This window comes from Podarcis gaigeae (assembly GCF_964106915.1).
Source record: "Podarcis gaigeae genome assembly, chromosome: Z".
Classification (NCBI taxonomy): Eukaryota; Metazoa; Chordata; class Lepidosauria; order Squamata; family Lacertidae; genus Podarcis; species Podarcis gaigeae.
Genome location: NC_139691.1, coordinates 30202932 through 30227955, shown reverse-complemented (window position 1 = coordinate 30227955; position 25024 = coordinate 30202932). Strand labels below are relative to the sequence as shown.

The 25024-nt window shown below is 42.2% G+C and overlaps 1 protein-coding gene across 8 annotated transcripts in view; it reads right to left on the bottom strand.

Annotated features, from left to right (window-relative positions):
* The window catches only part of LOC310836607 (connector enhancer of kinase suppressor of ras 2-like), a 310451-nt gene that overhangs the window by 111359 nt on the left and 174068 nt on the right, over positions 1-25024 (bottom strand). For all 8 annotated transcript variants that reach the window (XM_083722107.1, XM_083722108.1, XM_083722106.1 and 5 more), the window contains 2 exons: positions 23670-23738; positions 4037-4183 (listed from right to left, as the gene is read on the bottom strand). In XM_083722107.1, coding sequence (XP_083578233.1) covers positions 4037-4183; positions 23670-23738 — 216 coding nt within the window. The remainder of the gene's footprint in view (positions 1-4036; positions 4184-23669; positions 23739-25024) is intronic.

Here is a 25024-nt window from a genome sequence, read left to right as displayed (position 1 = left end):
GAATAAAACAGTGTCACAGGATAACGTCCTTCTGCTGATTCGCGGAATGTTGTGGCAAAGCCAAACCGTTGATGGGAAATGCTGAGATGGGGCCAAGAAAGATCTTTCAGGGGCTTCGCTTCAGTGGCTTTTGTTACACAGATACTGAGGGCCAGTTCATACATGCAGGCAGCATCACTGCTTATTGAACAGACCATCTAAGGATGGTTTCATATCTGAATTTTCCTGCTGACAACAACAAGCATGGGACGCGGGTGGCGCTGTGGTCTAAACCACTGAGCCTAGGGCTTGCCGATCAGAAGCTTGGTGGTTTGAAACCCTGCGATGGGGTGAGCTCCCATTGCTCGGTCCCTGCTCCTGCCCACCTAGCAGTTCAAAAGCACGTCAAGTGCAAGTAGATAAATAGGTACTGCTCCGGCGGAAAGGTAAACGGTGTTTCCGTGAGCTGCTCTGGTTCGCCAGAAGTGGCTTAGTCATGCAGGCCACATGACCCAGAAAAACTGTCTGCAGACAAACGCCAGCTTCCTTGGCCTATAGAGCGAGATGAGCGCCGCAATCCCAGGGTTGTCCACGACTGGACCTAACGGTCAGGGGTACCTTTATCTTTACAACAACAAGCATAATGCAATCAACTAATATTCACCACAATCACTAATTATTAATTAATTAAATTATTCATTCAATTTATGTCCCACCTTTCCTCCTGACAGGGACAAAGTCCAAATGCACCCCTCCAGGCTTTTTCATTTGGCCCTTGGGACTGTCCCCAGGCCATGTCCTCTGTTCAGCCACCCCCCTTCTTCCCAGGTCACACCCTATACCAGACCTGCTTCAAACCCCCTTTTAGTGTTTTTGCATGGCTAGTACAGTGGTGCCTCACAAGACGAAATTAATCCGTTCCGCGAGTCTCTTCGTCCTGCGGTTTTTTCGTCTTGCGAAGCACGGCTATTAGCGGCTTAGCGGCTATTAGCGGCTTAGCGGCTTTAAGAAAAAGGAAAAAAACTCGCAAGAACTCGCAAGCCCATAGGGAAATTCGTCTAGCGAAGTGACGCAAAAACAGAAAAACCTTTTCGTCTTGCGCGTTTTTCGTTTTGCGAGGCATTCGTCTTGCGGGGCACCACTGTATATGTCCTTGAAACGGATAACGCCTCTTACTTGCATAGATGGAGGACAGAGAGTGGTTTGTGAGTTTTTGTAGAAACTAGCCTATTGTGCAAAGGTGAAGCTTACATGTGTTGCTCCACCTACCTTCCCCTTCTTGTCAAGCAGAGATGTCAAGCAATCCTGTCTCCTAAAAGCACAGAAATTGGGCAGCACTCATTGGCTGGAGATGCCTCCAATGTTGCTGCTTTAAATCAGTCCCATGTGGCTGGTATATAACACATACCGCATTGAAATGCAAAAGAAAAATTGACGACGAGTGACAAAGCACGTCATTTAAGGAGAAAATATTCCCTACTTTTGAGAAATCTCCTAAATAAACTCTCACTCACTCATTCAGCTATTACAGCCGTGATGACAATGGAAGCATCAGTCATTCAACAGAGAGCATACCACAATACATTTTCACTCTGCAGCAACCACTTTCAGTGCAATGAAAGTGTGTGTGTATTTTACTCCTTTCCAGATCCTTAACCACAGGGCAACAGAAAGGAGGGCTCTTGCTCTGCCACCACCCAGAAATTCTGGGTTGTTGCAAACAGAGTTTTACTCAAGAGTACACCCACTGAAATTAATGGGCCTAAGTTAATCATGCCCAGTAACTTCAAAGGGTCTAATTTAAGGATGGCTAACACTGGATACCACTGGATAGGGACGCGGGTGGCGCTGTGGGTTAAACCACAGAGCCTAGGACTTGCTGATCAGAAGGTCGGCGGTTCGAATCCCTGTGACGGGGTGAGCTCCTGTTGCTCGGTCCCTGCTCCTGCCAACCTAGCAGTTTGAAAGCATGTCAAAAGTGCAAGTCAAGCATGTCAAATAGGTACCGCTCCGGCGGGAAGGTAAACGGCGTTTCTGTGCGCTGCTCTGGTTCACCAGAAGCGGCTTAGTCATGCTGGCCACATGACCCAGAAGCTGTACGCCGGCTCCCTCGGCCAATAAAGTGAGATGAGCGCCGCAACCCCAGAGTCGGCCATGACTGGACCTAATGGTCAGGGGTCCCTTTACCTTTAACACTGGATACAACCATTTATTTTAAAGGTGATTTTTGTTCCAGTGAGCAAAAAGAGCTCAGACAGGAATGTCAAGCACATGGTTCCTTTTTTTTTTTTAATAACATAATGCAAATCTCTAAGCAGTTCACATACAAACAAAAAACCACAACCATGTTTGTTCTATGTATGTAAACCATGTTGAAGCTTTCCAGTAAAAAGAAAGGAGGAGGTGATTTTTGTTTACTGTGAAAATATACAAAGTTTTGGACTTTTGAACACGCTCATGCATTTCGCATTCCATGTGTTCTGGCCCTTTTCAAGCCAGGGTTTTTGTATACCATCAGGGCCAGCCCTACTTTTAGGAAACTACTGTGGGGTTGGAAGAAGCAGTGAAGTTTTGGACTGCATGCTTGCCCTCCAATGGTGCCCATTGGGACTGGTAGGGTGAAAAGCAGAGAGGCCAACAGTAGGTGGAACCAGTGATAACAACAGTGTCAACAAACTCTGGCTTTGTCCCCATCCTCTTCCTTGCTCAGTTCTAAAAGGGCAAAGCTGAGACTAAGGAGGAGGATGAAGACAGCCAGTACCAACCCCTGAATTCTTTGTAGATAGGAAGAAAGCTGGACTTGGGAGAATCAGTTCTGAGGTTGGTGGGGCAGTGCCCCTTTTGCCCTAATGGGCTAATCTCCTCTGCTGCCCTTAGGCGCAAAGGTGGACTCTGCTCTGTTGCCAGGGCTGAAGCAAGAGCCAACAGCCAGCAAAGTTGGCTTCTGTATATGGGATGAGGAGGTACCATCTTGCCTGCCTTAAGGCAGCAAAATGTATTGGGCTGGATTACTCTGAGCTGCCTGTTCCAAATCACGCAGAAAGCTCCAGCAACCCCAGCAGGCGAGGAAAAAAACAACACCAGGCCAACAATAACTCATGATAGCTTCAATTGTTTTCATACTGGGAAACGAATAATACTTGTCTTCAAACTCATAATCCTCTGGAACAAAATCATGAAAGCAAGCAGGCTGTGAAATCCAAAAGGGATTTTTAAATTTCTTCTTGAAAAGTGTAGATGGGAAAAAGGCAGCAGCGGGAGGGGTGAATGAGGAGAGTGAATAGCGGTGATATGATGGAAACAGAGAGTGATTTGGCCTGATAGTATTGACTTTGCCCAAGAGATCCCAATGAATGCGTAGCGCTTTGGCTGAGGGCAGTGAGCAGAAAATGTGGTGGTTGTAATTGTGCTCTCCCTCCATTTGGAATCCCGGTAATAATAAAAAGATATGAAGGGGAAGTCATTAGATTTATGTCCTCTCCTCTCAAAGGAACAATTCTCAGAAAATGCATTGCTCTCAATTTGCAGGTCACTGCTGAGCTGGGAGAGCATAGCGGCTGCCGAGGATGGGAGCCAAGAAGTTCCACTTTCAGATACATCAGGACTGCAATCCTACGCACACTTTCCTGAAAGTAAATCCCACTGCACTCAGTGCAGTTTATGTATGAGTAGAGATTTGTAGGACTGCACTGTTAAAAATCATGTTGGTGGCTATTTAGGTAAGCCATTTGATATAAGAAAGTCCCACCCATCCACTGATATTATAGGCCAAAGCCAGAATTAGTTGGCTCTGCCTGCCATTGGCCCTAGCTCCATGTTCTGTTGTCCTTTCTGTCTTTCGCCCTACCAGTTCCAGCAGGCACCCTTCACTATCCCCCAAACCCAGAAGGCTACATATGTCAAGCCATTGCTGCTATGTGTGCAATTGTTAACCGGGCCTGTTGAAGGCACCATTGTTCTCTCCCCAATACCAGAAAGAAGAGAGGACTCTATAGTGATTTGGCCCTCCATTAAACAGTGTTTACCAGACAGAAATGCAACACCAGGTTTGCCTTACCTGCAGGGCAAGAGGCTTCCACCTCACATTCTTCAGAAGAGCAGGAGCAGACACCAGGGTGTTCTGAGGCCGTTTCTTCAAGGTTAAGATCACTCCGTTCGGGTCTTCGCGCAATGCATTTACCAGGTTCTTTAACTGCCAGCCAACCTGGAGAAAAATCCCATAATGGAATTTTGAAAGGTTTTCTTTTTCTTTTTCCATTTTATCTTCCCAAAATGGTTAAGGGTATTTCATTCAGATTTCTGTATGGCGAATAAGGGATGTCTTATTATCAGCATTCTTTCTACCTTTCTCTCTTATAAATAGTACTTATCATTCTTGGCAAGAAACAGACGTGGTAGCATTTCTGTTAAAACCATTTTGGGTTATATCCAACAAAATTGTACTCAGAGTTAGGGTGGGGATAACTTCAAATTTAGTTTGCATTTACAGGCGAACCTACCTAATTCACACTTTCTAAAGCTATACATGAACAACAACACCACAACCATCTTTTTGAAATTTACACTTCTCCAAATTTTGCAAAACAGTTCTCCAGTGAAATACATGTGCACAAAAAAATGTATATACTAGGGTAAAGTATGCATTAAAAGGCATCTATCATTGAAAATACCATATAAAATGCATTATGTTAAGGAACGCTGTTTTGCAAAAATTATGTATAAAGGTATACACGTTAGGAGAAATATACACTAAAATTGTAATGAATTCTCACGAGGACTCCCCCAATCACAAATAATAATAACTGCAAACTGGTGTGGAAATGTGAACAATTGATCTTAACATTCAAAAAATGAGAAACCGAAATTGACAGATTTGCCCATCATTACTCAGAATAGAAGACCAATTGAAATTAATAGACCTAAGTTAGTTGCACCCATCAATTTCTGTAGAAATTGGATGTAACCACCTGCTTCTTTCTCTTCAACTGAAAAGGTAATATAGGTGCTCTTATTTCAATAATAACTCAGTGATAGAATATCATATTCCAAAAAGCACAAACGTGTTTTTTAAGACACTGATGCACTGCTCTAATTTTTATATCCTCTAAACAAACTGAATTATTACTTTTAATTATCTTTTCTACTGAAGTATCACTGTGTTTCACTGGGGGATTATAGAACAGCAGCTTCAGAATAATTACAAAATGAATCCTGGCTGTTGTAATGGAACCTGTTAATTTGGTGATGATGGGGGATGGGGGGAGGGAGGTTTGCTAGCATATTGTAGAACAATATTGGTGCAATTTCTTCAAGGTGTTTAATTAAAGATAAAACATCATTTATTTGAGTTACTGAACACTCCACAGAGAGGAACTGCATTTCTTAAGACATTGCAAGCTATAACCACCATCTGAAATTAAAGCTTCACTAACACACAAAGGCCACACGTTTGCCTTACCCCTCTAAAACAACTAAGAGGTGCTCCATGGTTGCTTAAGCATTAAAAAAACTCTCCTTTGCGTTTCCCTTTGGAGGGCTCTGCCTTGCTAAGAACACAGGAAAAGCGCCCCACTTTGTTCTCATGAATAAACATGGCACCGGCTTGTAAAATGCAATGTTTAAACAATGTTTTGAAACAGCTCCGAAGCAAACAGTCTAAACTCATAAATGGAGCATAAATAAATAGATTTATTTTCTCTTAAAAAAATCTTCCCAGACTATTTCCACAGGTGCCATTTGAGATTTCAGTGGTGGGAAAAGAGAGATGCAGCTGGGGGCAAGGCTATCAGCAAGATTTAAAACCCCAGCTTGGGTCAAACTTTGGGGTTTTGCTAAGCCTGCCAAGACCACCGTCTTTTGCAGAGAGAGTGCCATTTTTGGCTACACAAGTTTCCACACTCAGAGGTGTGGAATGCAATTCATATACAGCAGGTGGGGAACCTGTGGCCCCATCAGATGTTCCTCCAACTCGCATTAGCCTCAGACAAAACAGCCAACAGTCAAGGATGATGGGAGATTTAATACAGCAACAACTGGAAGGCCACAGGTTCCTTCCATCCTTGATAAGCAGGATTTTGTACCTCCCGATTATTGCACAGATAAAGCAGTCACCCATTTGTGCATTTGGCACGCACACTTAGCATCTAGAGCTTTTTAAACTCCCTCCCACCCATGCTTACCCAGAGTCCTATTTCTTAGCTAACTTTGTGGCATGAGAGCCATGCAAGGAGGTTCCTCCTGCAATGTGAACCTATTTGGAACACGGGCTGCCACAGACTGAATGGGCATAGTCCAAGCTATAACCCCCTCCTATCATTAATGTTTTGACCAAACTGCGGGAGGCAGTGGAAGACAGGAGTGCCTGGCGTGCTCTGGTCCATGGGGTCACGAAGAGTTGGACACGACTAAACGACTAAACAAAAACAACATCATTAAAGTGGTGCCTGCTTTCAAGAGAAGGGACAATGGAGCATATAGGAGCAGCAGTGGCCTGGGTATTTCACATTGCCTTAGGAATATAGGAAGCTGCCTTACACTAAGTCAGACCATTGGCCCATCTAGCTCAGTGCTGCCTACACTGACTGGTAGAAGCTTTTCAGAATTTCAGACCGTGGACATTCCCAGTTCTGCCTGGAGATGCTGGGGCCTTCTGCATGCAAAAGGAGGGCTTTATCACTGAGCTACAGCCAATAAAGCGAGATGAGGGCTGCAACCCCAGAGTCATTCGCAACTAGACCTAACGGTCAGGGGTCGCTTTATCTTTATGGCCCATTTTAAGCATCCCCCTTTATATTTGCATGGCTTCTGTGAGACAAAGGAATTTATAACAAACCTGTTGTAGATGGAGGTAGAGTACTCATAAAGGACACAGCCCTAACTCTTGGCTTATGCTGCTCAGGCACCTAAATCCATTCCTCAATGACTGGCTACTACAGGGCAGAAGGATTTGCCACATCAGTGATTAGGCTTATTTGCTGTTATTTATTTGGCTATCATGAACAAAGCTATCTTCCTGGAGCCTCTTTTGGCTACAATGTTTTTATTATTGATTGTTAGCTGCCCTGAGCCCGGTCTTGGCTGGGGAGAGCAGGGTATAAATACAAAATAATAATAATAATAATAATAATAATAATAATAATAATAATAATAATAATTCCATGAAGGCGCAGGTTACAACAAGAGCCAAGGTGACATTTTTCCACCTTCTCCGCATCAAGCAGTTGCTCCTTTACCTTTCCCGCCCCAACCTGGCCACAGTGATCCATGTGACGGTCATCTCCAGGCTTGACTACTGTAATTCGCTCTACGCGGAGCTGCCCTTGAAGCTGACCCAGAAACTCCAGAGGGTGCAGAAATCTGCAGCGAGGCTCCTCACGGGGTCTCTGCCATGGGAGCATATTCACCCAGTGCTTTTCCAGCTGCCCATGCTCCCGGTGGAGTACAGGATCAGATTTAAGGTGCTGCTTTTGACCTTTAAAGCCCTTCACGGCCTAGGACCCTCGTACCTAGGGGACTGCCTCTCCTGGTATGCCCCACGGAGGACCTTAAGGTCCATAAATAGCAACATCCTAGAGGTCCTGGGCCCTAAGGAAGTTAAATTAGTCTCACCCAGAGCCAGGACTTTTTCAGCACTGGCTCCATCCTGGTGGAATGCTCTGTCTCATGAGACCAGGGTCTTGCGGGATCTGATTTCTTTCCGCAGGGCCTGTAAGACAGAGTTGTTCCACCTGGCCTTTGGCTTAGAATCAGTTTGATTCCCTCCCCCTCTTTCTTTTTCCTTTCTCCTCCTGTGAAGAGGCTGCACCCTAATGTTTTAATGTTGTATCTTAATCTTTTAAATTGTATTTTAATCAACTTGTTTTTATTATTGGTTGTTAGCCGCCCTGAGCCCGGTCTTGGCTGGGGAGGGAGGGGTATAAATAAATTATTATTATTATTATTATTATTATTATTATTATTATTATTATTACTACACAAGCATCTGGCTGGCCACTGTGAGAACAGGATGAAGGCTAGATGGGCTATTGGCACGATCCAGCAAGCACTTCTTAGGTTCTTATGTTCTAATGGACAGAAATAGACACACTCTTGAGGACCTGTGCTTTGAAGCATGAGGGGAAGGGAAGACCTCCTTATTACCACCCTGCAGCCCTCCACGAATGCTCTGGCTTGCAATGTCTTTACTGATAAAGCAGATAGTATCCTGGAGTGCACAGCTGAAATTCAGCCTTTTCTGGAAGGGTTTTTTAAAAACAGAATTTAGGGTTAGGTTACAATTTTGAACTCACTTACCAGGGAGTAACACCCCCCTGCAAAAACACAGTAGAACTTATTTCTGAGTATATGGGTAGAGGCTTCCACTACTATTAATATTAATTTAACTCGTACAAAAGTTCTTCTCTTCCTTCATTCAGGCATAAATTAAACAGTTTTATGAGGTGATTTCTTCTCACCTAGAGAATGTCCTTAGATATAAATTCACCTCCAGTTTATTTCTAAAATATCTTCCTTTTTCTTCCTCTTCATCTCTGTATTTTCAAGATGTGTATTCAGAAATGTCTGATTTTCTTAATGTTTGATCATGTCTGAGAGAACCAGATGCAATTTTGAAGCTGGGGGCAAACGTTAAAAAATCCAGAAGCCTTGATGATTTTGCAAGCTCCTTCTCACAAAATAATGCTAAATAATTAATGTCCTGAAGATAAATTGCTCTAAGGAGAAACCTTAATGAGGGAACCATTAAAACACTAATAATATATGCAATTTAGGGCAGCCTGCCCTGAATGTCAGCAGGCTAAGATGGAAAGCTCTTAGGACGTTATCGATGGTATTGCTGAGATATTACATTTAGGCAAAAATAGTAAGATGACATCATGGCAGACTAGAATACTGGACAGAGAATTGAAATTGGGCTTAGCACCAACACTGAACTAATTTGTCTTTAAGAGCTGCTAGGCACACCAGAGAAGGTCATTGTTGGGACTTGCATCCTCCTTGTGTTAAACTCAGAGGAGAGCTCCACAGATGTGGATCCAGTCATGAGTCCCAGCATGAATCAGGACTAGGGGGACAGAGCATTCAGCACCCTGAGACCATAGCTCAGAATAATACCCCCACTCAAGGAACCAGCAGAATCAGGTGGCTTAATGTGACCTTGATGGAATCATCTATCTCTGGGACTCTTTGCAATCATCACTACTGGGTCCTCAGGGATAGCAATGGCAGGAAGCCTGAACTCAGGCTTGAACCTGAAAATGCTGTGCTTATTTGTCAACACAAAACATACCAGGTCTGTGGCCTTTTCAGAAAAAGGCAGCATGGTCAGGATCAGGGCCTCACAAAGACAATGATAGGGTAGGAAGCCTGAGTGCTTACACCAGGAATGGAGAACTTGAAGCCCTCCAGATCTAAATTCCATCAATCCTGACCTTTCTGTTTGGAGCTGATGATACCTGGAGTCAAACAATATTTCAAGGAACACAGGTTCCCCTTCCTAATTTAAACCTTCAGCTGATGCTTGGAAGATGCAAATGCTATAGTTGCCATATATGTGATCCTAGTTCTATGATCTTCTGGACAGCTCCTCAGGTGATAAGTAGTAGACCCTCTTTCTGCTTATACTGCTGGATAGCTCCCCTGCTGGGTTTGGGAGACCAGAATGTCAGAGATATCATCTTGGAATCATTCTTGGCCAAAGATAGAAGTATATTGCAGTAGTCTTCAAATATTGGAATCCACCTTCAATAACTTGAAAAATGAGGTCAACTTTTAAAATAATCCACATATGATCATATTTCTCCACATATCTTTTCTTGCTTTCCCCTCATTCTCTTGATTTATTTCTCCTGTTCCTTCCTCCTCTATTCCTTCTGCCTCTCTTTCCTAAAAATAGTTAGGTCAAAGTATGATTGATCATGTGTTCCAGTCCATCCATTGAAAACCAGTGAGGGGTGGGGAACTTGTGGCCCTCCTGAAGTTGTTGGATCTCAGTTCCCATCAGTCCAAACCATGGTCGAAGCCGAAGGATGGTGGGTGTTGGAGTCTATGAATACACTCTCCCTCACTCAACAGCAAAAGGCTGTCAGAGTGGGTCATTAAGTCCTTCCAGATCAGGCTGCCTGACGAACATGTAGACTCTGTTGCTATTATTCTCTGAGAAATAACATCTTCTTCTGCCTTCTCTATCTCCTCACTACTTCAGTTTGACTGAGTGGCAATTTAAGAACTGTGTGTCAAGATCGCATGAAATGAAGGCCTTCTGAGTTCTATTTAAGAAAGATAGGGCACTCTCTACGCACAAGAACAAATGGAACCAAAATCCACCATATAGATAATATCCTGCGTTTTGGGAGATCAAGCCAGTACACGCGGTTCCTGCTTTTTTACCCTCAAAACAACCCTGGGAAACAGGTTGGGTTGAGAGAGTGAGTGGCCCAAGGTCACTTGCTGAACTCTATGACTAAGTGAGGATTTTAATTGGATCTCCCTGGTTCTAGTCAGACCTTCTAACTATAACTGTTGTGCTGTAATGAACTACAGAGGCTCACAGATAGTTTTCAAAATTCCCATTTTGCAGATTTCAAAGCTGATTATATTCCTCTTACGATATTTGCATAAATATCGTACAGCTCTCACAAATGGTTTAACACACATCTGGTATTTGGATAAAGTTAGAATTTTGGTAAAGTCTGAAAATTCTTTGTTTGGGGCACTCTCTCCAAACTGAAACATGTCTGAAGCCATTTACGAAAGCTGCCACAAGGAAAGTTCAAAAAGTCATATTATATTTCAGGGATGGAGAATCTCTGTCCCACACTTGGCTCCATAAAACATCAGACGTGGAGCAGAAAAATCTGCAGCTGCAAGGGAACAAACAGGAGCCTTAAAATGTGCTCCTGACTGTTCCTCTGACGGCAGGGCTTGCATTCAGTTACTTTTCAATCTGGTGCCAAAAGCAAGCTCCGCTGGGACTGATTTCTCTCAAGAGCTTCGAAATGCGAGCTGCTGAGTAGAGTTGTTCTCTGCTGAAACTATGGCTTCCAGCTCCACTGGAATTGGCTCTACTCAGAGCTTCTGACTAGAGGCAGCCCCTGCCAAAAGCAAAGCTTTAGATTCAGCATAGACTGTAAGCTCCAATTTCAGTGCAGATATTTGCAGTCACAACCTGAATTCAAGTCAGGGTTGCAAAGGGAAACCAAGACAGCACCTAAAGTGCATTCCTGATTCTTCCTTTGAAGTTAAGTCACCTGACATCATACGATGCCTCAGCAGCCAGACCCATTTTCGCACCCCTATTGTGGTAGAAACAAATAGTTTGATTTCACCTTAAGCCAGCTAGGAAAGTGGAATTCTCTTACCATTTTTTGGCAAGCCATTTGTTTACCTGAACATTAAAGTCCTGTTTCAAGGCCCTACTCTGGGTGGCTCTGTTGAATGAAGTGAGGAGGTAACTACTGGGGAGAAGACCTTTTGGTCATGGCACCTGTTAGGAAACAACCTTCCCGGGGAGGCTCACCTGACACCATCTTTGCAGTCTTTGCAGTGCCAGGTGGAACTATCTGCTCAGCTTGGCCTTTATCATAATGTACTATATACAGTTTGCATGACTTACAGAAGTTTTAAAATTCAGGTTTCATCTTTGGGGACATGGGCGGGTTTGTTTTTGCTGCATTTTAAGTAGCTTTTGATTTCATGCCTTATTTTGTGTGTGTGCGTGTGTGTGGGGAGAGAGAGAGAGAGAGAGAGAGAGAGCGCTGCCTAGGGAACTTTATGTTCTGGGGTCAAAATGAAATGCTTTGCAGAGACAAATAAACAGACACAGTATTTCTTGGAGGTTAGGTACAGACAAAACTGTATCATCAAACATCATCTCATTTCTCTCTTTTTTTTTTTTCCTCTTTCTTTTCCTTCTCCTCCTGCGATGAGGCTACGTTTTAATATTTTAATGTTCCATTATTTTAATGTTGTATTTTATTTTTGTTTTTAAGTTGTAATCATTCATCTTGTTTTTATTATTGCTTGTAAGCCGCTCTGAGTCTGGCCTTGGCTGGGGAGGACGGGGTATAAATAAAAAATTATTATTATTATTATTATTATTATTATTATTATTATTATTATTATTTAAGAATAATATAAACAAAAGTACATCATATTGCTTTCAAAGGGGTGTCCTCCCAGATATAGAGAATTGCAGCCAGAATTCTCTAGTTCTTACTAAGATAGGTGGACCTGGTGACTACAAGGTAGAATGTAGGAGGGCTCGTATAACTGAACACTTCTCTGTTTTTTAAAGAACAGATGGCAGGGAGAAGCCATATGAAGCTGGAAGGGGGGTTTAACTTCACCCCTGAAGGCACACTTCATTGTCTCTTGAGAAAGATGGATGCCAACACAATCTCAATCATTTAATAATATGAGTTTCACTTGCAGCCCAGGAATAGGTTTATGAGAACGAGCTCCAAGAGACTGTGTGTTTGGAACTAATATCAGTTCATTATTCTGGCTCTCCATTACAAGGTTTGTTTGTTTGTTTATTTCATAAAATTTATACATCACTTGATTGCGAAAACAAATAAACCTTCAAAGCAGTTTACTTACTTTCCTTCGCCAAACCTTTATTAGGCATTACAAATATGAGCCAACATAAAACATTCATATATAAAAAGTTAAAATACAGTGGTACCTCAGATTACATACACTTCAGGTTACAGACTCCACTAACTCAGAAATAGTGCTTCAGGTTAAGAACTTTGCTTCAGGATGAGAACAGAAATCATGCTCTGGTGGTGCGGCAGCAGCAGGAGGTCCCATTAGCTAAAGTGGTGCTTCAGGTTAAGAACAGTTTCAGGTTAAGAACGGACCTCTGGAACAAATTAAGTACTTAACCCGAGCTACCACTGTTTTTACAAATTAACAGCCATGTAATAATGAGGATTTTCATTGGAAGTTTCTTCCTGCTAAATAATGCCATTCACCACTCAGAGAGATACTATTGATAAAAACTCAGCCACCCTTGCAGTTACTTCCAGGTTAATGTCAGACAGATAAAATCTGATATTTTCATTGTGCTGTGATGTTAGACTACCCCAAAAAGAGTAATGCATGTGTTTGCGAAGCTGGTTGTACAATGGGCAGTAGAAAGGAGTATGTTCTACTGTGTCCAGCACATTCAAAAAACATCTGCAATGTCTCTCGTTTCTAGGGATGTTGTAATATCTGCCCTTGACAAAAGCTGAGGGGGAAACATTTATTTGGGCTAACATAAAGGTTGGACTGGAATTATTAAATTTGAAATATAAGTGACCCTGTTATCTGTTATATTTAAACCATAAAACCTGGGGGAGCAAATTTTATTTACAACTGACTCGATGTTACGTTTTTCAATGTCCCTTAATCTGATTTGAATATTACGATAAATATATTGCTCACTTGAAATATATAAGAGTTCAAAATCAATACCAATAGATCTGATTTTGCTATGTAAATGTTGGAACCCTCTGGATTTATAAGAGTCCCTAAGTCAGAAAGCAGACTTGAAGGTTTGCAACAGAAATTGCAACACAACCAGTATTTTAAAGTGCTAGCCCACACCCAGTGTATACACACCATGATGTGTACACCTAGTTCAGCACACATCCTCTTATACTTGATGAACTTGGGAGCCCCAGGATACGTCTCAAGAAACTTGAGTGTATCTTATCTAAATCACTATTATATGCCTGTATCCATATTGGGATCCCAAAGAGTTGCTGGGACAACACTTTGGCTTGAAAAATGTGAATAGCTGCTGGCATAAATTGGTTACCTTTCTGAAAATAAAAATGAGCTACTGCTGAGGAGGTAAACTTTGCCTGTTATATAGCACCCGTACAATGGCTTGACCAAAGCAATTTGCAATATCAAGAAAAACTCAAAACCTACAAAATTTAAAATACTAAGAGATTAAAACTACTGTACCTCAACTTTCAACGCATCTGGGTAGGCTTGTCTAAGCAGGAGAGTTTTTAGCAGGCACTGAAAAGAGTACAGTGAAGGCACCTGCTTGATATCAATAGGGCAGGGAGTTCCAAAGTTCCGCACGAAACAATCAAGTTCATACAAATACAGAACGGGTATTACGTGGCACTTGCAGTAGTGCCTATTCCACCAATCAGAGTGGGCAAGTAGGCAAACTTGGAATAAGGTTAAGATTTTAAGACCAGTTAAGTCTGAAGGAGTGACTTCCCTAATGCGTGTAGACAGCTAATTCTCTTGTCCCTTACATTCTTACCTATTAGCTGTGTGCTGCTTATAGAAGGGATGTTGGACGGTGCTCTATGCATAAATGGATGCAGCCAAATTCAGGTGGAGCCATGTTGCAGTCAGCTAACTGGGCACTTGGGTCTTGAGAAAAGCACTCCAGCAGCGCAATCCTAACGGTGTCCATTCAGAAGTAAGTCCCATTGAATCCAATGGGGTTTACTCCCAGAGCAGTGGATTTAGGATTGCAGCCTAACTGAGGATTTGGCAAAGGCGCATGGAAATGCAGAGCAGAAATTGTGCTGTAGCCACAGCTGGAGATCTATGTGTTCTCAAGCTTCCCACATAATCGTGTGGATGGATTTGGTTACGGTTTAGTTATATACCTCTAATCGTGTGGTACAGTTTAGTTATATACCTCTTTTTTAAACCCCAAGCTCCCAATGCATAAATAACATAGATATATATGATGTGTTTCTAGTTCATTGCTCGTTTTAATTTTTAGAACATTTTAATGGTTCGATTTAATTGGTTTTTTTTTTATTAATAATCCTATGATTTTAATTTGTCTTATTCTTTTTGTAAATTGCTTTGGGTTTTTCTACAATCAAGGGATATATAAATTTCATAAAATAAGTAAGTTAAATAAATAACTTGGCCACAAATACAGATAATGTAATAGGATCAGAATATCACCAGGTTTAGTACTCTGGGGGAAGTAGAACTCTTTCATCTACTTCAGTTCTTTCTGGGAGTGATGAAGTAATCAGGACCAACTTGTGGGCATTTCTTTTTATACACCATGTTAGCCAAACCCCCTCAAGATACTGGCTCTATTACTTTCTGAAACGTGTTCCATGTTCTGCTACCAAAAGCCATACATTTGAATGGAATGAAAGCTTGTGAAGCTGCAGAGGCAAAAAGCAGAAGAAGACTGGTAGGCATCACAGCGACAGAGATTCAGGATGGGCAGCTGTGCCCAGATTAAGAATATAAGTATTTAAAGAGCAGCCTCGCTGGATCAGGCCAATGGCTCATGTAATCCAGCAGTGGGCAACCTGATGCCTATGTGAACCCACAAGAAGGACTTCAGTGCAACAGCACTCACCTCTCCTGCAGTTTCCAGCAACTGGTATTCAGAGGCATTGTCTGAATGGTGGTGGAAGCAGAACACAGTAATCATGGCCATTAGCCATTGATAGCCATAGATTGTTGAATCCTCTTAAAGCCATCAAAGTTTGTGGCTATCACTGCCTCTTGCAGAAGCAAATTCCATAGTTTAATGCCATGCTGTGTCAAAAAGTTATACTGTTTGCCTGTCCTGAGCCTTCCAATATTCATTGGGGGGCCCCAAGTTCTAATGCTATGAGAGAGGGAGGAAAGCTCATCTCTTGCTCACTTTCTCAATACCATGCATCATTTTATACACCTCTGACATGTCCTCCCTTACCCTTAAAGACTGTTTTGGAGTGAAGCTTTTTCACAATGTTCAAGCAATCCAACCTGCCATGTCTATTGCCCCAGGCTTCCCCTCCAGACATCAGTAGACTACTGATAGTTTCAAGCTCTGGCAATACAAAGCACCCTTCCCACCACAACCCTTCCCTTCACAATTGGCTGTAGCCCTCAAAAGTGGTTATATGTTCAGGGTGTGGGTCACATCAGTTATGGGGGGAATGTGCAGATTTAATGAAGAGGACCACCCGAGAGGCAGAATCCAGTGGAGGAAGGCATCATGTTCACTTCTGAAGTTGGCTTCCTAACTACTGGAGTGATCCATGGTGTTGCTCATATTTTGTAAGCCAGGAGAGTTGGAAGCAATGGAAGAGGCAATTCCTATATCAGAGGAAGAGAATTTGAAGAAAAGCAGCAACAACATGGCAGGTCTGAAATCCAGGAAGTCAAGTGGGTGCTGCTAGGCCAAGGTATGGTCAATAGTTAGAAGAGCTAAAAACCAGAAAATGGGATGGGCAGAAAGCAAAGGAAGTGTCCAAAAACTTCTGGAAGCAAAGGAAGCAGTGCCAAGGCAAAGCTATTTAAAAAACAAAAACAAAAAAGAGTAACCTGTTTTGACTAGACAAAAAATAAGACTTCAGGAAATATACAGAACAGACTTGGAATAATCAAGATTAGAACCTGGAACAGATAACCAAGGGTATCTGGGAAAATGTGTACTGCTTGCAAAGCTGGAAGTAGATAAGAGTTTTATTTAAGAGAATTGCAGGTGTTTTGAGAGTGGGTCCACTTCTCATGCAGCACACAGACATTTCTTTTGAAACCATTTTAAAATGTGCAAAACCTGTTTGCCAGAGGCAAATGTGGAGTGAGCAGCCATCCATCTTTCAAATGGCTTCTAGTGTGCTGGCATCCACCACCATCACCTATTGTCTGTCCTCTGCCTATGAAGATTGATGGGCAGCTACATTAGGAAAGGTGCCCACCACAGAACATTTCTATATCTTACAAGCACCTGCTGAAAATAGAACTATTAATACTTTAATACATTCCCTACTAGAGCAAATAGCAGCTGGAGGGGGGTGGGGAGAGGGAATTTCCAACTACTGGAGTGGGGGAAGTATTAACCAGGAATGGGGAACCTGTGTCTTTCCAAATGTTCTTGGCAACTTCCACCATCCCTGACCATTGACCATGTTGGTTGAAGCTGATGGGAGGTATAGTCCAATAACATCTGAAGAGCCACAAGTTCCACACTTCCTACATTAACAACTCTCCCCCCACAGAACTCTAGTCCCAGACTGAATTGGGGCTTCTAATTGTTGCCTTTTATAAAAAATGTAAAGCGATGGGAGATCTAAAGACAGATGTCAATTGTCTTGATTTGTGTGTCACGATTTACCTCATTTTAGATCGATTTAAAACTTGCTCCCTCTGGCTGCAGCCTTGGCAGCAAGGAAGGTAGCCCAGTTGTGGAACACTGGAGCTCAAACAGGATGAGGTCAAGGTGCAAGAATGAAAAAATACAGTAAGTCAGTATTTATGATAAAATTGGATCCTGCTGCAATAAAGAGAGCACTTCTGGTTAGCCAATTCAAATAGGATGAAAACGGTCTGACTGCACAACAAATTTCAATGCCAGACATGGTGAAAGTGATCTGTTAACATCAAAATAGCCAGTTATGAATAGGGATGCCAAGCCTTATGGGGAACAGTTGAGGGAGTTGGGCATAGTTGAAGGAGACAGGAGAAGAGGAGACTAAGAGGAGATATGATAGTCATCTTCAAATATCTAAAGGGCTGGGGCATGGCGGATGGAGCAAGTTTGTTTTCTCCTGCTCAAGTTAGAATATTTAATAATAATAATAATAATAATAATAATAATAATAATAATAATAATGGAGATTCCAACTAAACATCAGGAAGAACTTTGGCAGTGGAATGGACTCCCCCAGAAGGTGGTGGTCTCTCCATCATTGGAGGTTTATAAGCAGAGGTTAGATGGCTATGGGTACTTTAGTTGAGATTCCTGCATTGCATGAGGTTGGACATGGGATCCCCTTTGGATCCCTTCCAACCCTACAGTACTGGGATTCTCTGATCTCTGAGAATGATTTAAGTATTCCAATTTATGATTAGTGCACCCCCACACATAGGTGATTTAATTAGCAAATCTACTTTTGGACTCTTGAAGTTGAAGCTGAACATAAGGCTCTGATATTTCTACAGACAGTTCTTACCTTACTGAAAGTATCATTTGTGCAACTAATTAGAAATAAGAGTGTTGAGTGGCTCCTTAATTTAAAGGGCAGAACAGTTTGGAGGCTAAATTAAGTCTGCTGGGTCACAACAGAAAAAATAAGGTAAGAAACCCCAAACTGGAAGTTTCAGATGCAAAGTCACTGGTATCCCAGCACACATATGGCTGTGGTGTGATTCAAGACTTAAAAAACAAAACAAAACACTTTAAGTATGTAAGAAAATCCCAGCAGTATTGGGATAAAGGCCTTAGCCCAGTAGTCTGTTCTCATTGGCCAAACAGATGCCCTTAGTGAGCCCATAAGCAGGACCTGCATGCAATAGCACTCTTTTCACCTGCAATTCCCAACAACCTCTATTCAGAGGACATAGCCGTTGTGTTTACTAGGCTTTACCTCCATGAATCTAACATTTCAAAGCCATCCAAGTGGGTGGCCATCACTGCCTCCTGTGGGAGCTAATTTCACAGTTTAACTATGTGCCATGTAAAATGCACTTTCTTTTATCTCTTCCGAATCTTCCAGCATTCTGCTTGCATGTCCCCAAGCTCTACTGTTATAAGAGAGGAAGAAAAGCTTTTTTCCCCTTCCACTTTCTTCACACAATGTGCACTTTTATCTCTTTCACTTTTATCACATTTTTCTAAATGAAGAAGCCCCTAAACGTTGCCACTTTTCTCAGAAGAGAGTTGCTTCAACCCCTCAATCATTTAGCATGTCCTTTTCTGAACCTTTCCAGCTCTGCAGTATCCCTTTTGCCTTAGTTATTTTGTTTTTTTTCTTTCTGGGAATGTTGTATTTCTGTCCCTCCACATTCCTTCTAGCATTGCTTGTATATAGTCCATAGAATATGCACAGGTATATTCTATATAGTCTACGGAATATGACATATGTGTATTCCACACATTACATACAAGCAATGTTAGAAATGTACAGTCAGTTTAGAAAACTAAATGAGGCTTCCAAAAAGTCTGCATGGATTATCTGTATTGCAATGCTTCCAAAAGAGGATTAACTCCCTTTTCATGCAGACATTTTTGCATAGTGGCTAGTCCCTATCTCACTTGTTAGCCCCTGGAGAGAATATGACCATTAGGTTGGGAACATCTTCCCAGATGGATTCCCCAACATGATGACACCAAAACATGTCCTACAGCCATGTTGTGAGACAACACTATGAGATAGTGGGTTTGTTTTTCAGTGCCCACCCCTAACAACTCATGTGGGGTAGATCAATCAAATAGCTATTAGCCATTATAACCAAATGTGTGCATTTGAACTATTTGATGGGTTGATGGAATTTGTCTGACTGCATCTCCCTGTACACAATTTTCATGCTGTGTTGGTTTTGCTGCTTCAATCCCATAAATCTGAGGGGAGCACAAGGATCATAGGAGAGACCACAGGCAGGTGGGGTGTGTGGCAGCTGCGGGCATAGCAGGACATCCATTCTCCTCCTTTCAGTCAGGAAAACCCCTGCAGTTGCACCTCCACCTCCAGGTACCCCACCTTTCCTCCAAGGAGATCCAGGTACTATGTATGGTTCCCCTGCACCACATCTTACATGTTTTATCCTCACAGCCACCCTTTGAGGTAGGATAGGCTGAGAGGCAGTGAAGGGCTGAAGTCGCCAAGTGAGTTTTGTGGCTGAGTGAGGATATGAAAGTGGCTATTTACAGGGAACCAGGCAGAGGGCCTTCTCAGTAGTTGCACCCGCCCTGTGGAACACCCTCCCATCAGATGCCAAACAGATAAACAACTATATGACTTTTGGAAGACATCTGAAGGCAGCCCTGTTCAGGAAAGTTTTTTTTTTAAACGTTTGAGCTCTTATTGTGTTTTTGATATTTTGTCGGAACTGCCCAAAGTGGCTGGGGCAACCCAGTCAGATGTGCGGCATATAAATAATAAAATTATTATTATTATTAGCCCAGCACTATAACAATTATATCACAGTGGCTCTCACTAGCAATCGGTGTGGATCTTCCTCTTCCCCTAATATGCTCCCAGAATGAGAAGTGGTTGATATACCGCCATTGGAGCTTAAGTACTTATTTCCCTTCCCACTTGGATAAAATGGGGGGGGGGTTAAAACAGGGGCAAATGTTTTATTGTTTGGCTTTATTCATTGTATTAAAAAATTCTTAATAAATATTATAAAAAAAATAAAATAAAACAGGGGCAAATCTGTTTCGACTTTTAAAAAAGGCAGGAGAATTCCTTCAATACCTTCAATTCCCCTCTTTTTATTATTTCCCTGTTACTGATTTATGATTTTACTGAAATGCTGTATATTATGATTTTGTCTTTCTTATTGGTGTGTAGCCTAGAGAAGGATTTTCCAAACTTGGGTCTCCATCTGTGCTTTTGTTTTTGTTTTTAAAAACAACCTACAATTCCCATCATCCCTGCTAGCTAAGGATGATGGAAGTTGTAGACAAAAAAACAGCTGGAGACCCAAGTTTGGGAACCCCTGGCTTAGAGCATTAGTCCTCAATTGGTGCTTTGGGATCTAGCACTGGATCACAGCCTGATCTAAGCAGCACTACCACAAATATATTGATTTTGGTTGATATATGTAAACCACATATGCATTTACTGAAATATAAAGCAGTGTACAAGTATTATTAATAACAGTATGCAAGTATTATTATTAATAACAGTAACAAAGAAACTGGTTCTCAAACGTATGTTTTTGTTAAAGATGGGTTGAGGGCTACTAGCCTAGAGAATATTTGTATTAGGTGAGACACAAACTGAAGCAAGCAAGCAAACATTTAAGATCCACCTTTCGCCAAAGTTCAAGGAATCTTACAAACAAAATTTGCAACATACAACACAGTACAATCAGCCCTGTACAGACATGAAAGAACAGCAATGAAATCCAGCAATCAAAAGCGTCATAAAACATTAAGAGAAGTCAGGGTAAGAAAAGAGGGATTGTGCATAATTATGATGGTAGGCAAGCAACTGAAAAGAGAAAATAAAGAACCAGCCCCTAAAAGCCAAAGAAAGTTGTACTGCGGTGGAAGGCAAATACAGAAGGGGCAAGGCGAACCGCTCTAAGGAAGAGTATCAAATACTGGGTGAGGCCAAAGAAAATCCCCTTCCTCTTTGTCCCAGCCAAATATGGATTCAGAACTAAATAGAAGGTTTCTGTGGATGATCTTAACAATGCCCACATATGGGGGCAGCACACCTCTTTGAGTAGATGTCATTAAACAACAGAGGTAGCCTTTATGACTTGCTCATGAGCTTCCAGAAGCAAATGGCTGCTCCTTGTTGGACACAGTTTGCTGGACAGGAAGAATCCAGCAGAGCCACCCTCAGATTCTTAGAAAATTGAACTAGGCTTCCAAACAGCCTGCACGGGTATCTGTCTTGCAATTCTTCCTAAAGAATTGCAATGTTGACAGCACTACGGGTGGAGGAGAAAATTGTTTTAAAGTGGCCTATACATATAATATGGCAGTTCTAACCTGGCTAAGCCTAGCCCACACTAGACTGCCTCTTATGCAGAGAGCACACTTTACACTCACACTTGCCTGATTCTGTGTGAGCAATGCAAAATTATACACAGAAAAATATATATCATGTGCATTCTGCATATAATATACATTAACATATACATTAATATGTATGGAAGAGTCAAGCTCTATGCTGCATTATATTTCTGCAAAGTATTAATACATCGTATTAATAGGTAATTTCATATAGTAATATATGTTGCTGTATTTGTTTATGTGCTGGTTAATTAAGGAAACCTGGAGAGTATGTGTGCATAATACTGCACTTTTTACAGTATATAATGCTGTATATATTATGTAAGAATTGCTCACATTTTTAGTGAAACTGGTAAAAAATAATAATACCTCACTTCTCATTGAGATCAAGGAACAAGATGAAAATTAGAAAAAATCCCTGCAGATAACAGCAGCACGGAGCTTTTCAGAAAATACCACACCTCTAGTTGGCACTTCTTGTAACATCCAGAGCCAAGTTGAGATCCCATAAGCAGAGGTTATTCAAAACCAAATCTGCCCTGAGATATTCAACTTCAGTTTAGTTTTAGTATGTGCTTATTGTTTGCATTTCTTCAAACATTATTGCTCAACACAAGTGGCTTGTAAAACAAAGATTTTTTTAAAATCATAGAGCCAATAATCCAAATCACCAAAATAAAAATATATATCTCGGAGTATAAAATAAGTAATAACCAGAGTAAAATAGACAATAGCACCAAAGACAACAGCATGTGCAAACATGACAATCCACCAAAATTTAGCAAGAGGTGCACCAGGAAAATATTGTTGTTTGGGGAGTTCTAGAAGCAAGGTACCACCACCTAAAAGGCCATGTTCCAGTCACTTCTACAAGTCTTATCTGAAGACAGGGGAATGCAGAGAAGAGACTCCAAAGGAGATCTTAATTATCAGGCAGGTTTATATGGCAGTAAACAGTGCAATCACAACAATAGTATTATTAAACACCTTTAAACTGATCACCACTTTGTAAGCATGGTACAAAAGGGAAGACAGTCTCTGCCTGCAGGCTCACAATCTAATGGACATGACGTAAAAGGGAAAAGAACCGGGGAGGGGAAAGGAATGCAAGCACTGGAGCAGCTGGTCCTTTGTTATGCAATAGATGTGGCTTTTTCCATGATGCACTTCTTGGGGGGCAGGGGGTCAGCCTATTTGTGGCCAAGAGTCACATGGCTGGTGGCATAGGCCAGAACATGCCTCCCTTCCAGTAACAGGCGGTTAGTGTAGAGTGTTATTTCATGAAGGGAGATGGGTGGGGGGAAGCAAGCTCCCTACAGCTGCTCATTCTTGGGACAACAGATTGGGATAGGTTAGTCTCCCCCTTGCCATAGGTTGGAGTGTAGCCTCCCACTGGCCCTTGGCCCCTTGACACACTCCAGGATGTGCCTCCCTTTGATTCTGTAACCCTAGAGCAACATACCTTGCTCCATAGATATCAGGAAAGCAGAGAGCTGCCTTAGACCACTTGTCCATCAAGTGCAGTATTGCCCAGCAATGTAGGTATATAGAAAGCTGCGCCAGACCTCTAGTCCATCTAGCTCAGGACTGTCTACACAGACTGGCAGCAGCTCTACCATGTTTCAGACAGAGAGTCTTCCCCAGTCCAACCAGTAATTGCCCTACCAATGAGCTATGGCCCCCTTCCTCAATTGGAAAAGACCTTTCACACTGCCTGCTTCCTTGTCACTTTAAATGGAAATTCTGGGGACTGAACTATGGTCCCAAACCCAGAAGGGGTTGCCATTAGCTCACAGTGAAAGATACTCTTACCTTGCACTTCCTGCTTACATTAAAACATTAAAGGCTTTATCCCCTCCCTCTGCCAAGAGCCTTTGTTCCGAATCAAGCCTGAGTATGCATTCCTTTTGGCAAAAAAGACAAATCAATATATTTCAAACTTTCCCCCAGCAACGTCAGGACAAATTCGCAGCAGAAATTGTGCCTAAGGATAGCAACTCAAAACAAGCATTTGCAATAAGCTGGTGTTGCTAACAAGAGGGGATCTTTATACCAGCCTTCACCAACCTAGTACCCTCCAGGTGTTTCTGAGTACAATGCACACCAGTCCCAGACGGTGCAGTTGGCTGTGATGGTTGGGACTGATGGGAGCCGTCAGAAATATCTGAAAGGTGGTGAACAATGCAGCCAGGTGGAGATGAATAGAGACACTCGGCTTAATTGGAAAAGTACTCACCACAGTTTGATGGTTGACTTGGATCACTTCATCCCCTGCATGGATTTTCTTGCACTGGTCCGCTGGAGACTAAAGGCAAGAGAATGGGGGGGGGGGGGAGAGAGAGAGAGAGAGAGAAACTTGACAATGGGAAAACCCAGTGGTAGAATTCTTCATACTTTGCAACTGTACTATTACAATTCTAGTCCATGGCATAATTCTGTCTGGCGCCAAGATAATATTGATTCATTCTTTACAAAGTGACACTCTTAAGCCCTCTTCAGGCTTTCAAAAGGAATGTGTGAGGACTGGGGAGGGAAGAGTCTATCAGTTTTGGTTCTCTCTGTTTCTCATTTTCCCCAATCTTAAACTCAGTTCTCCATGTTTTGCTAAGATTTACAGGTTTTGTTTCATTTTTAAACCCTCATGAAAATTCATCAGCACTTTAGTGCACATTTCTCCTAATGAAGGCATTTTTATATGCAGTTTTGACTAATGTACACATTTTGGCAAGAAACCTCCCCTAATATAATACATTTTTGTATGTTATTTTCAACGTTCTATATGGTTTTATGCAGTTTCCTCATAAATGTGCATTCTTGTAAACATGGTTTGGTTGGAGAACTGTATCATAAAATTCAGATGTAACTGATGACTTCCTCCCTCTGCTACATTTGCATTGCATTTCCTTTGCATTGAAACAAATGGGAGTAGAATGCAGTGGCAACATAATTTATATGACCTAATTACATAAGTTACATAATTTTGCCACAGTGGACAGTGGGACAAATAAAGCAGCTTTTATCAAAGATGATATGCAGTGGAACAGAAACAGTGGCTGGGGGGACACTTTCATAGTAGGGAAGCCCTAACGGAGACTTTGCAGGAACACTGGAACAATATGAAGCTACTTTCTGCTGAGTCAGGCCTTTAGTATATCTAGCTCTGTATTGTCTACACTGACTAACAACAGCTCTCATAGATTGCAAACAGGGTTCTCTCACCCTATCTGCAAATGCCAGGTATTCAGCCTAGAACTCTGTACATGCAAGGTAAAAGGTAAAGGTAAAGGACCCCTGACAGTTAAGTCCAGTCGTGAATGACTCTGGGGTGGCGGCGCTCATCTCGCTTTATTGGCCGAGGGAGCCGGTGTACAGCTTCCGGGTCATGTGGCCAGCATGACTAAGCCGCTTCTGGCGAACCAGAGCAGTGCACGGAAATGCCGTTTACTTTCCCGCTGGAGCGGTACCTATTTATCTACTTGCACTTTGACGTGCTTTTGAACTGCTAGGTTGGCAGGAGCAGGGACCAAGCAACGGGAGCTCACCCCGTCGCGGGAATTCAAACTGCCGACCTTCTGATCGTCAAGCCCTAGG